Genomic DNA, 12806 nt, shown 5'->3' with positions numbered 1-12806 from the left:
TTCCTTCATATTTTGGAACATTTTTGAATATTATTTTGGAATATTTCCCTGTTTTATTTGAATTACTGCTGCTTTGTGAAGCCAGGCAGGGCTGTGATATCAACATTTACCTTCCAGTGAAGGCTCAGGGAGGAGATTTGCAGCGAGCAGGGACCTCAGGGGACATAAAGAGCCAAGACAACACAGTTTTGTTACTCACACGAGCCTGGCTCTCGCTCCACACCCCGGGGCCGTGCTCCTGCTGCTCCCTCTGGATCCAGGGCTGGCATTCCAGGTGAGAAATGACATCACAGAAGGCAGTGCCATCTCCTGCACGCTCATCATCCACCTTGAAGAGCCAGCGCTGCACCTCCAGGTTGTCCAGGACGAGCTGGCTGAGGGCACGGAGCAGCTGCAGGGCAGGGACACAAAACCCTTCACACCTCCACCTCCCAAACATTGATTTGGGACATTTATTAATGTTTATTTTCCTAAATACATGTGGGAAATGGATTTGTAGACAATTCTCAATGCCCGACAGAAGGCTCACATAGTGTGATGACTTAGCTGACTTATTTGAAAGACAGAGTTTTGCACCTTGGCTAAAGGAGCTTTAAGTTTCTATATATTGATTATTAAGATTATATACATTATTATATATTTATATATAAAATATTATATATTAGAGAATATATACTATATTTTAGACATTATATATTATTTATAGTGTAATTATTTATTAAAATAAGTTTCTATACATTCATTATTATAGTGACAATGCCAGTGATAAAGCCCTGTGTGATATATATAGTATGATATATATATAAAATATTATATATTAGATAATATATACACTGTATTTATATCTTATATAGTATTATATATATAATAATTATTTATTAAAATAAGTTTCTATACATTGATTATTACAGTGACAACGTCAGTGATAACGCCCTGTGTACTTCCTTGTGCACAGCAATCCATGAACAAAACCATCAAAGAAGTTTTTTCTGTCTAAGAGAGAGAGGGGGAAATGTGGGAAATGGATTTGTAGGAAATTCTCAAAGCTTAACAGAAGACCCATAGTGTGCATCCATATGCAAAGCTTGAGCTAAGAAATGCTGATTTAGAAATGCCCTGGAACAGGACAGACATTGCTGAGAGAGAAATGGAACTAGAAACAATTTCAAAGGATGGCCTTACAAATAAAACTAGATATTTTAGAGAAACAGAACTATGAAAGATGCATTGTAGGTAATTTTAGATGACTGGCTTTAAGGCATTTACAGCATGGTGTGGCCAAAGCTGATAGACCAAGAAACACTTGAATGTAATTAGGAATTAGTTGGCTTCTGACTGCAATGGCATGAATTATAACATCTGTATTGTCTGAAAATGGAATAAAAGCTTTAAAGCACCTCTCAGTTGCCCATCTATGGGTCAGGAAAGGGCATAGTCCAACAATATGGGTTCCTTTTCTCAGAGGTGTTTGTGTTGTTACAGCTGTTTGGATGTGGATTGAAAGCTGCCTTTGAGGACATCCCTGTTTTCTGCACAGAGGCATTTTCTGCCCAGGTGTTGTTTTTTTGGTTTTGTCTGATGTTTTGGATCACCAGGAGTGCTCCATGAATGTTTGTGACAGGGAACAACGTGGGATGGACGATGCTATTTGCAGAAATGTGCCAGGGTAGCACCAGCCCAAACAGCTGGGAAAGGCTGCTGCTGGAGAGGGCAGCCCATGGTTATAAATGCACGGAGGAGGTACCAGGCAGGCTTTATAAAAATGCTAATTATTTATTTGTGTATGTACACAGATTTAAATGGCTTCCAAATGCCTTTTGCCCAGCTGGTGCAGGATGCAATTAGCTTCTTAGAAACTGCAAATGACTTTGAACCTGCTGAAAGTATTCTCAGATCTTGTTGCATTGGCTGGAGTCTTCTACGTTTTATGGAGTAATTTGAGGGATTTTTGTTTCTTTTTTTTTAAAGATTGACCTAAAATACAATTACATGTGTTCCATTTGTGGCTTTTGAGAATCACATAAATGTGTTTTTCTTGAGGGCTCCCCCTACAGTAATGAAAAGGATCAATAATCCTGTAAGGACTGCACCAATCACAAAGAATTATGTGCTATCTTTAAGTGAAAATTGAATTGTGCTTTACCATGGTGTCACCTCACTTTGATTATTTAACCTAAAATGTCAATATTTCATACAAGCAAACAACAGAAGGAGAAATTCCATAACCCTGTAGGATGAACCAGAAGTATTGTTAAATAATTTACGTGAATCAAATAAATCAAACAGCTGTTTTGTAGGTCATTGATCATATATTTATTTCATCTACTGGAGAAGTAGCAATGGATTTGTGTAGCTTAGACTGTTCACTGCTAAAGGTGATTAATAAAAACTAAAGCAATGTGAAAAGCCTCTTGAAGAAGCAGGAGCACCTACAAAAAACCTTAGCAATGATTATTTTCCTGGATGAGAAGTAATACCACCGTAAAAATGTTGAGTTTTTTTAAAATAAATATGTAAACATATCCTTGTAAACTGCAAAATCAGCTTAGAGAATAAAATACTGAGGGACTGGCTGCAAAATAAACATGTAAAATGGAAGTACAGAAACCTCTTGTGCCTCGTAATTTCAGTTCAATAGGGTTTTGTTATTTTCCTACTGGTCATGCCAACAAGAGAGATGAATTTAGCAATGATAGGCTGCAAAGTAAAACTGCAAAGATGCTCAGTGGGAACAGGCTCATTGAAGGGAGATTTCTTCCCCTTAGAACAAGGATTTTTGGAAAATGTGCATCTTCAGTCACTGGTAAAATGGATTAATTTCATGACTTCACCAGCACAAGCTATCTCAAATATTGGACCAAACACTTTTATATCCTCAAGCCCATGAAGAGCCCCAGGGTAATTGTGTTCCTTCCTGCCTTGGGCACAAACTGCATTTAATTGAGCCAAGAAAGGACCCAACCTCACCCAAGACTCGATCAAACCCATGAGGGTTTGGGAGTTACTAATGAGAAAATAGTTGGGAGTTACTAGTGAAAAATAACCCAGCATCCAGAAAAAAAACTGCTATGACTATCAAAGTTCAGTTAGAAAAGAAAAATAAATAGCAAAATCCCTAAATGTGCCACAAAATTTGCTAAAAATCAAATCCCAATCAAGAGGTTGGGTTGGCTTCAAGCAAAGCCCCTAAACCTGCCACAAAGTTTGCTAAAAACCAAGTCCCAGCCTAGGCACTGTAGGTTAAATATTTGCAATATAAAACTTGATGAGGGTTTCATCAGTGGAGTTCTTGGCATGCCCCAAATGCTCACCTGCTCCCTGCTGTGGATGTCCCCCTCTCCAGGAGGGGTTGGCACTCCTGCACTGGCAAAGATTCTCTTGCTGCCAGACTTGGTGCTGCAGAGCTGAGCCACTGCTGGCTCTGAGCCCAGAAGTGGCACCTGGAGCTGGTCAGCCACAGCCAGCTCATCCAGGTGGGGAACACCCCCAACCATGTAGGCATCCCTGCCCTGGAGCAGACCCCGGAGCCTCTGCAGCGTCCTGGGGCTGTACTTGAGCACCGTGGCCAGGCACATGTGGTGCTCCTGCAAAAAGAGAACATTTATTCTTCATTTATTCTTATGAAAAGTGGGTTTTTTTGTTGTTTTTTTTTTTTCTCCTCCCCCTAATTCCTAATGTTGCCCACAATAAATACATTATTAATAGCAGGCTGGGTTATGACCTATCCTGTAGCTTAGCAGTTTAAATTGATAAAAGCTGTTGGGGTGAGGCTCCATAATCGTGCACATCTTTAGTGGGTTGGAAATGGCCTCGTTGGGAATAGAACTAATTACTACACATCTGTATTTATTTGATCCGTGTGGAATTATCCTTCTGTCAGGCACAGAGGCTGCTGGCCTTTGGATAATAGTGATTCATCTCAGCAACACTCCTGGCATGGTTTAACTCCAGAGCTCCTCAAAATCAATAAAAAAATGAAGAATCCCCCCCTCCCTATAGCAGGGAATGTATTTCACATACAGTTCAGGGTATTTGAAGTGATTCTCTGAGAATAAAACACTTTGATTTACAAAAGCTTTCAGTGCTTACATTAAATTACTGGGGATGAACATTTCCATTTCACAGGAGCTCTGATTGCTGATCTAAAGGAGCACTTAAGGAGAGGGGAGCAGTTTTGTAGTAGGGTTTTTTTTAGCTTAAAACACAAAGGTACCAACTTTTTTGAAGAAATTTTTCATTTCTTCCCCAAAAAAAATCTATTGCTGAACAAGCAGCTCATGACATACCCTACAAACTGAATTTAATTAAGAATATCAGTCATGGCAGGTGAAACCTCAGAAATGTTTTAAACAACATATATCCCATGCATATATTCCGATTATATTCCCAAAAATATACTGAGGATGAGACACGTATAGAGAAATCCACTGCAATAAACTGTCATGAACAAATCATAATCCCAACAAGGAGAAAATCATCTTCCTATTGAGATTTCATCTCATTTAGGCCTCAGGAATTTTCAGGATAATGTAAATCCTGGATTTGCCAGGGATTTCCAGCACTGAAGGACACAGAATATTTTCCTCCCAAGTCCTGGATGTTCATTGCCAGGGACTGAAGTAGAAATCCTGATTTGGACAGGGAGGATGGTGCTGGAAAAGAACACAAGGAATCTCCTTGGTGCTTCCTCACACCAAACACAGCTCCAAAAGTGCCCAGATCTCTCTGTGAAGGAGTTGAGCACCCTGCAAGGACAGCAGGAATGAGACAATCCCCAAAGCTCCAGCAGAAAAAGAGAATTTTCAGATGAAGTTTCAGATGAAAAGAACAGCAAACAAATCACCTGGAGCCCTTTTGCTTGGATCAGTTTTAAAGCCCAGCCCTTGCAAGCCCTGCTCCATGGATGGATTCCCTTTGCTGAGCCCTGGTCCCAGCAGGGCCTGGCCCAGCCCAGAGCTCTGCCTGCAGGAACAGGATCCATTCCCAGCCTGGGGCCAGTGGGGCTGTGGGGAGGAGATCTGCTTTGTGCCCCTCAATAATGGATTTTACAGCTAATTAAGGAGGTCAGGCTGTAAAAGCTGCTTCATTCCTGCTTTTTGGGAGGGCTAGAGCTGCCAGGGTATATGGAAGTGGGAGGGAGAGCAGGGAAAAGCAGAACTGAGGGATTCCAGCAGGAACAGGGGATATGGGATTACCAAAGTTCTTGGCTCTCAAACCTGTTGATTTCTGTTTTGTTTTCAGCTGCCCAAGATCCCAGATCTGCCCTTGGCATCGGGATCACCAGGACAGCAAAGCTGCCTTCAGCTGGGCACACCTCAAGTGCAGGATCAGGGCCAGCTCTGCCTTTTCCACACATTTTCCAGTGCAGGGCTGATCTGTGCCTCTGGAATTGCTAAAAGGAGCCCTCTGAAGTGGCCTTCAAGCCACAGTTTCATTGATTGGGAATAAATTTCGATCCATTAGGTGCAATAAAAGCTTTTTATTCAATAACCCAGGAGAAAGATGCTTTATAGTAACTTACAAAGCTCAAACCCTTACACAGCCCAAATTGGCACTGAAGCCAAGGGGTGACCAGGAGCAGTTCAGAGCAGGTTCCTCTCCACACAGAGAATGTATTCATTAAAAATATTAATTATTATATGGTAAAGAACATATGTTAAATGAAAACAAGGTGGGTTTTGCACATTAACAGATGCATGGCACCAAAGAGCCATGGTCACCTCAACCTGCTTCACCTAAAATCTGGTGCTGCCCATTGTCCTGACAGATTTTGGCATTAATTCATAATTGGAAGTTACTATTGGGAAAATAATCTAGAGAAAAACCCTGCAATGACGGTTAAAGTGCAACTTAAAAAGAAAAAATAGCAAAACCAGCAGCAAGGCTTCAAGTAAAGCCCCTAAACGTGCCACAAAGTTTGATAACAATCCAATCCCAGCCAAGACACTCTGCGTTTAATATTTAAATTAGAATATAAATACTATTTAAATTAGAATATAAATTTTAGAATATAAAACTATAAAACAATAAAATATATTCTTCACTGTGAAGTGTCCACTGCACTGCAGCATTTCCAGAAACACCGAACACACTGTACATTAATTAGAACATGTTTTAGCACACTGATTTAAATCTGACTTGACAGGTTTGGAACTAATATTTCTCTATTATTAATTGCTATTCTGGAACTATCACTTTTGTATTATTGGAGCTCATATTTATATATTATTCTGACGTGTTTGAAACTCAGATTTCTGTATTATTACCTAACTTTGTTTAAGCCTTGTTCTTTAAGGAGCTCTGCACTGGATTTAGTTGCAAGAGCCACTGCAAACACAGCAATGATTGAGTGCTGGGCTAGCCAGAGATAAAATTTGAGCAATAAGAATGGTTTATTGACATGATTTGCTTAGAGATATAAATCTATCAAGTTCTCAGTCCCAAGCACAGAGTCAGAAGGGACGAGAGCCTACAAATAGCCAATCTAGGACTATCTCAAGTAAGTCTATAAAGCTAAACCAGGATATTTATTTCCAACGCTCTAACTAGTAGTCTAATCAGTAAAGCCCTTAAACTTGCAATAATATTTCACTGATGTGTACCAGAGCGTTGCAAGTTATAAAATTTCCAATTTAATTTTACTGCATCCCTCAAGCTGTAGTAATTAGAAGACAAACTCACAGGGAAGCTGTTTATAGCTTCAGGGGTGAGAATTCTGAACCTGTCCTGCAGGTCAGCCATGTCCTCAGGGCTCCCAGATCTAACAGCTGCCTGCAGACCCAGGAGTTTATTGTAGTACTGCAGTAACTCCTCACTCAGAGCAAGGGGGCAGATGTAGATGACGTCCACGTTGGCATCTGAAACAAAGGGGCACAGTGCTCACTGCTGGGACAAGGGTGCCACACTCCCAACAGCAATGCCAGCATGCCCAACCCTCTGCTCACCAACAGCCCTCCCTCATAAAGCACTGCAAATAGAGAAAAATGGGGCTTCACTCCCAAATCTTAGGGCTGTTTGCTGTGCTTCAGCATTTCTCTGCAGGCAGGGCAGTGACCCAGAGGAAGAGCTGCTTCCTGGGATTCAATCTGCACAACATATTGGGGCAGGATTTGGGAAGTGGTGCAGGGGGATTTGTGAGCCCAGCTCCCATTAACATCAATGGGAATTGAACTGCTTGGAAAATATATCCCATTAATGCCAGTAAATTATAAAACTGAGCCATTCAGTTGAGAAAGCTGAGGAAATTGCAATTTTCTACGCTGCCTGGATTTTCCATGGGCTGTTCCTACTCCTGTGCTGCCCACACAAAAGCTCAGGGTGGGGTGTCATTAATAACCATTGCTGGCATGGCAGTGTGCAGGGCAGCACGGTGGGGAAATCTGCTTTTCCTCATGGAAAACAGCTTGGGCTGAAGGGCTGTGTCCACACAGAAGGGAAATCTGTAACACAGGCAGTTTGGGAAAATTGTAACCACTCTGTTCTGCTAAAATATTAATGGCAATAGATGAGCTAATGAATTAATGGGCCTTGAGGCAGTGATAGGCAAAGAGCACTCCAAGATTTTGATCCAAATCAGTGGGAAGCCTTGCATTGTTTTATTGTGCACAAGTGCCAGGGATAACTGCTATTGCATGGAAGGACTGCAGCACAGCAAGGCCTGGACAAGGAAACCCTGAGCCAAATGTTGGACAGTGAATGAGACATCCCATGGCTTGACTTTGTTTTGCCAGAGCTGCAAATGTGAGGCCAGAACTCACCTGAGGCATTGAAGTACCACAGAGCCCACAAGCACAGTATTTGTATAATTATTTACCAGATCACTATTAAAAATAACTAATGGAAGAGTTCAGCACCATTCACCAGTCACTACTCAAGTGCAAAACTGACAACTCAGGTGAATTTGGGAATAAAAAGCTGCAGCACATTTCACTGCTGTAGCACTGCCCTACAAAGAGAGATAAAGTCTCCTCAGGACACAGGGGGGCTCCAGGGAGAGTTTCACTCACAAGAGATCACAAACAGCAAGGAAATCCTCGGCTTTTCCAAAGAAAAACCAAACCAAAATGGAAAATCTCAGTGCTCCTCTGCCAGGCACAGGTAAAGCACATGATCCAGTCCATAATTTAGTCAATAGTTCACTAGTTTGTATCTTCCTTGTAGTCTATTTTACAGCAGAACCAATTTTCATGTTCAGAAATCAGAAGAAAAATGTTTAATGTGTGACTTTGTCCCTTTAAGTTTCTATCATTTAAGAGCCAAAAAAATCCACATTAAAAAAATAAATAAAAAACCAGTACAGTGGAAAAGAAACAGTATTAGTGCCTAGATAATATATAAAGGCAATTACATTATTATTTTAGGCAACTGTAAATTTCTGGATGTAATATATTTTTGTTCCAAACTTACTAAATGGCATTTATAAAATAATCATGATCCTGAAATATACATGAATCATGTAAAATATGTCATTCCAGGGAACCAATGCAATTGGTCACTGCTAACTAATATCCTTCCCTGCTTTGCTTAAAAGAAGCCTGCCAGGAAAAAAAACCTCAAACTTTTAAATAGATGCTTTATGCCTCATTTGCTGATTTAAAAGGAAAAAAAAAGGGTTTAAATAAGGGCTTGCTCTTTTGGAGCACATGTTTCTCATGGGCTCCCTCATTTTGGGAGCCCTGAACACTCTGTGGGGCTGAGCAGCTCACAGGAGAAGCTGCTCCACCTCAGCACAGAGGGGCAAAAATATCCGTATTTTTTATGGGTAACATGGCCAGAAATGCCACGATTCTTTCTCAGCTTCTCCCTGCTCTATATTTAATATTAGTAATAATTTTAAAAAGTGTTTGTGCTGTTTCCTTTCAGTGGCAGCTGGGGGAACAACCAGAGAGCAGGGGCTATCACATATCCAGGATGTCAGAGCCTGTGCTCTATATTTAATATTAATAATAATAATTTTAATATAATAATTTTGTTTGTGCTGTTTCCTTTCAGTGGCAGCTGGGGGAATAACCACAGAGCAGGGGCTATCACATACCCAGGATGTCAGAGCCTGTGCTCTGTATTTAATATTAATAATAATAATTTTAATATAATAATTTTGTTTGTGCTGTTTCCTTTCAGTGGCAACTGGGGGAATAACCAGAGAGCAGGGGCTATCACATACCCAGGATGTCACAGAGCCTCCCCATCTGCAGGTTCTGCTGGACAGCAAGGTCAGGGATGTGCTCACGGATGTGTTGGGAATATCCTGGAAAACAAGGAAAGGCCCCCTCAAACTGCAGTCAGAAACGCCTGGCACAGATTTGGGGGAAAAAAGAAAATCAGATTTCTGGATTCAAAAAAGCTGGGAAAAAACTCCTATTTGAAATTTCACAGCACTCATTGCAGCATTTCTCTGAATTTACTTTTATTACTGATGTAACTTCACATTTTTCTCTCATTTAAATACAGACCTGAATGTTACAGCCCTACAGAGTTTTCTAATTTAACCATGCAGACCATTTTGCTGGGAGTCTTTCATGTTGCTAGATAATTTATTTTTTTGTAAACACTGGAGAAGAAAAAAACCCTGACACCATCATTAAGCAAGAATCCTGGTAATTTTGTCCTTCACACAGATGAAAGGCACCCAAGCCACTTCATTAAGGAGATGTCTCAGTGCTACCTGCTCACTTTGTTGCAGAGGAAAGGTGAGTGACAGCCTGTCTGAGCCTGGATTATCTCTTTGCAGGTCACAATTCCAGCTGATTCCCTGCTCACGTTCAAAAACACTGCAGGAAACGACAGCAGCACTGTAACTATAATTTTTTGAAGGCTGTAATTTTCAAATAGGTGGAATTCCAAAGGAATTGTGGTGTCTGTGCAAACAGCCACAGCTCCACTGACAAGCACCAGCAGGGATATTAATTGTTTAATCCATCAGGATTAGCCCAAATTTTCAGTATTTGCCATAAAAACGTGACTGATTCAGGAACAAGATCCTTACATTTCCATATATCTGCACAAGGAAAATTATCAGAAGCTCAGGGAAAGCTTAATTTGGCTAAAAACTGCTCAGTTATTTCAGTGCTTTCGTGTAGAGAACAGCAAAGTGGATATTTCAGCCTAATTACAAAGACAATTACTGCAAGTGATCAGCATTCTAAGGTGCTGTGGCAATTGCACACAGAACATCAGAAAATACAGAGAAATTTAAATTACCAGTTTAATTTTTGGTCATTTCTTACCAAACTTACATTACAGTCAGCACAGTGGTACCAGACACTTGGAGAACTCATCTAAGTAAAATATATTGATTTTAGTTTTTTTTTACTCCTCTAGTATTAAGCTACAATAATTAGAAAAAAGCTTGCTCAGAGTATTTAAACTTTAGTCTCAAGGCTTCATTTTGTTCTCCCACCCAATTTTAAGGCACTAGAAATGCTGCCTAATATTTTCAAGCCATTTAAAAGTCAGCCTTGGAATGCCGTGATTTCCTTACCCTGAAAACACTGGGTTTTAAGAATAGAGCCAAAAAATAACATGCCAACATCACTTGGAAAGCCAGCAATTATTTGAAAGGAACAACAAAGTGGCAATTAAATAAGTTAAAATCTGCATTTTGCTCAGGCTCTGCAGATGCAGTGCTGTAGCACTGTACTTTGCACAGGGAGGTTAATAAACCATATTAAGTGACAATATATTAACTTGCACTGGCATGACCCCATTAGATTTAATGAGGAATATTCACTGCTGGTGAATCCTCACCCTCCCACTGGGCAGGATGAACCACATTCCTCCTGACCCACCTTGAGCATTCCCAGCTCCACAACTGGACACCTGAGAAATCTCATTAAAGGGTTAATATTCCTTTTCTTCCAGTTTGAACAAACCCCAGGCCAAATAAATGCAATATATGGTGATCACAGCCTCATGTTCCAGGGCAGCTGTGCCATCAGTTCTGGTTCCTGGACAAGAAATTCCAAATGGTGCCTGGAATTTGGGATGTGGACAAAGGAGCACTTGGGAGTGGGACTGGGTTTGGCATTCATGACTCCAAAGTGCAGGAGCAGTGCCAAAATAGGAGGAATTAATTCCCCTTCCAACCTCAGCCCTTTAAAGACCCTTTAATTGACATTTCCTTAATAAATTCTGCTCATCTCCAAGTGGCTTCTCCCAACAAAGAATCCTCAAAGGTTCCTTGGAGAACAGGAACAGCAGAGGGGGACAGGACAGAAAGTTCTTGGGCAGGATCTGAAGGGGAAGGAGGAAAAGGAGCTGGGATCACTCACCTGCTGCTCCCTGGGACAGCTCTGGGAAACAACAGCCAAGGTTTCATCAATAAAACTGAATTTTTCTCTGTGCTTGGCACACATTTGTGGCAGTAAATCTGATTTAAAGGTTCAAAATAATTTCTCCTCACTCTGCCTGACAACAATCCTTCAACACTGGATTCTGCTTTGTTTTTTAACTATCCTAGAAATCCCAAGTTTTTGTCTGGGTGAAATAAAAGGAACCATTTGCTCCTCCCAGCAGTACAATTCAAGCCCTTCACCATCCCTTTTCCTGGATTATTTCCAGAAACTTGACATGAATCTGAAACTGTTGTGAAATGAGAAATTCACCCTCCTGCCTCTATCACCATTCCTTGGAATTCCACCTGCAAGGGAAGAAAAATCAGACTCTGATTTGTCCCAAATGCTGAAATCAAGGACACTGAGCAGAGAATTTCAGGGTTTATTTCTGATTTACAAAACTGAACAGAGAAATCACTGAGTATCATCAAACTTTGGTGTCTTCTTGTTAATCTGCTCTGTCCCAGGTTTTGTAGCTTAAAAATTTTTTATGGTAGCAAAAGGTAGTAAAAAATAAAAACACTGCTGAAATCAGCTGGCAATTCACATATTTAGTCCTTTTTGACTGAGCTAAATATTTGTTGTTTAAGTTTTCCAGCTTCCTCTAAGCCTACTCCAATAATTCTTAATTTTAAATTATCAAATGCGCAGGAGCAGAATAATTAAACATAAAAATTTTTTATCGTTACATTTTAGAAGTTTTTAGTGTAGGGATTTTATGTTTTCACCTTTCAAAATTTTAAATATTAGCTGTTCTTAAAATTAGATCAAACCAAAATTGCTCAATGTTAAGACTTTTTTTTTGTTGCTGTTTCTCAAAATCAGTCTAAATCTTATCACATCAAAAGAAGGAAAAAATCCCCAAATATTTCCATTATATTTTAATAAACTTATCATTATTTAATCCATGTAAAATCCCTATGGAATACTGGAAATATCCAGACATAGCTGCATTTAATAAAACAAGCAGGAATAACTTTTCCAAACAGCACTTTCAAACCCCTCTTTTAAAGGGAAGAATTAATATTTTTTCAATATTTTAACCTACTTATATAGGTTTTCTAATTTTCTAAAAAAATACCCGCACTCAAATTATCTTTCTTATATTTTCTTCCTTATTAAGGGGGAGATTCCACTCAAATCCTACATCTCCAAATTCCTGTATTTACAGCACAAGGCTGTGAAAATCAGGGCCTGGGCTCCCAGTGAAGTGCTGAAAAAAGTGGAATTTCCCTGGAGTTTTACCATTTACTTAAGAGGTTGAAATAATTTAAAAATCTTCTATAAATTCCCAAATCCAGCAGAAGAACAGAGACATAATGATTAATTTTTGATGTCAGCCTGTTCTGATTATACTGAGGATTATTTTAATACGACTTTGAAAACATCTGGTGTGCAACAACTCTGCTGACTTTGGAATTCACACACCTAATTAATAATTGCTTTTTTTCTGCCTAAATGCTCTCCTCCACG

General features: G+C 39.9%; 1 protein-coding gene across 1 annotated transcript in view; it reads right to left on the bottom strand.

The window, feature by feature from the left end:
- The window catches only part of IQCH (IQ motif containing H), a 50953-nt gene that overhangs the window by 23922 nt on the left and 14225 nt on the right, over positions 1–12806 (bottom strand). The window contains exons 12-15 of the mRNA XM_058811101.1: positions 9164–9247; positions 6682–6857; positions 3312–3584; positions 200–391 (exon numbers count right to left, since the gene is read on the bottom strand). Of these exons, the coding sequence (XP_058667084.1) occupies positions 200–391; positions 3312–3584; positions 6682–6857; positions 9164–9247 (725 nt within the window). The remainder of the gene's footprint in view (positions 1–199; positions 392–3311; positions 3585–6681; positions 6858–9163; positions 9248–12806) is intronic.

This window comes from Ammospiza caudacuta, chromosome 10, assembly GCF_027887145.1.
Source record: "Ammospiza caudacuta isolate bAmmCau1 chromosome 10, bAmmCau1.pri, whole genome shotgun sequence".
Classification (NCBI taxonomy): Eukaryota; Metazoa; Chordata; class Aves; order Passeriformes; family Passerellidae; genus Ammospiza; species Ammospiza caudacuta.
The sequence above is the reverse complement of the archived record's forward strand: the minus strand, read 5'-3'. Positions and strand labels throughout refer to the sequence as shown.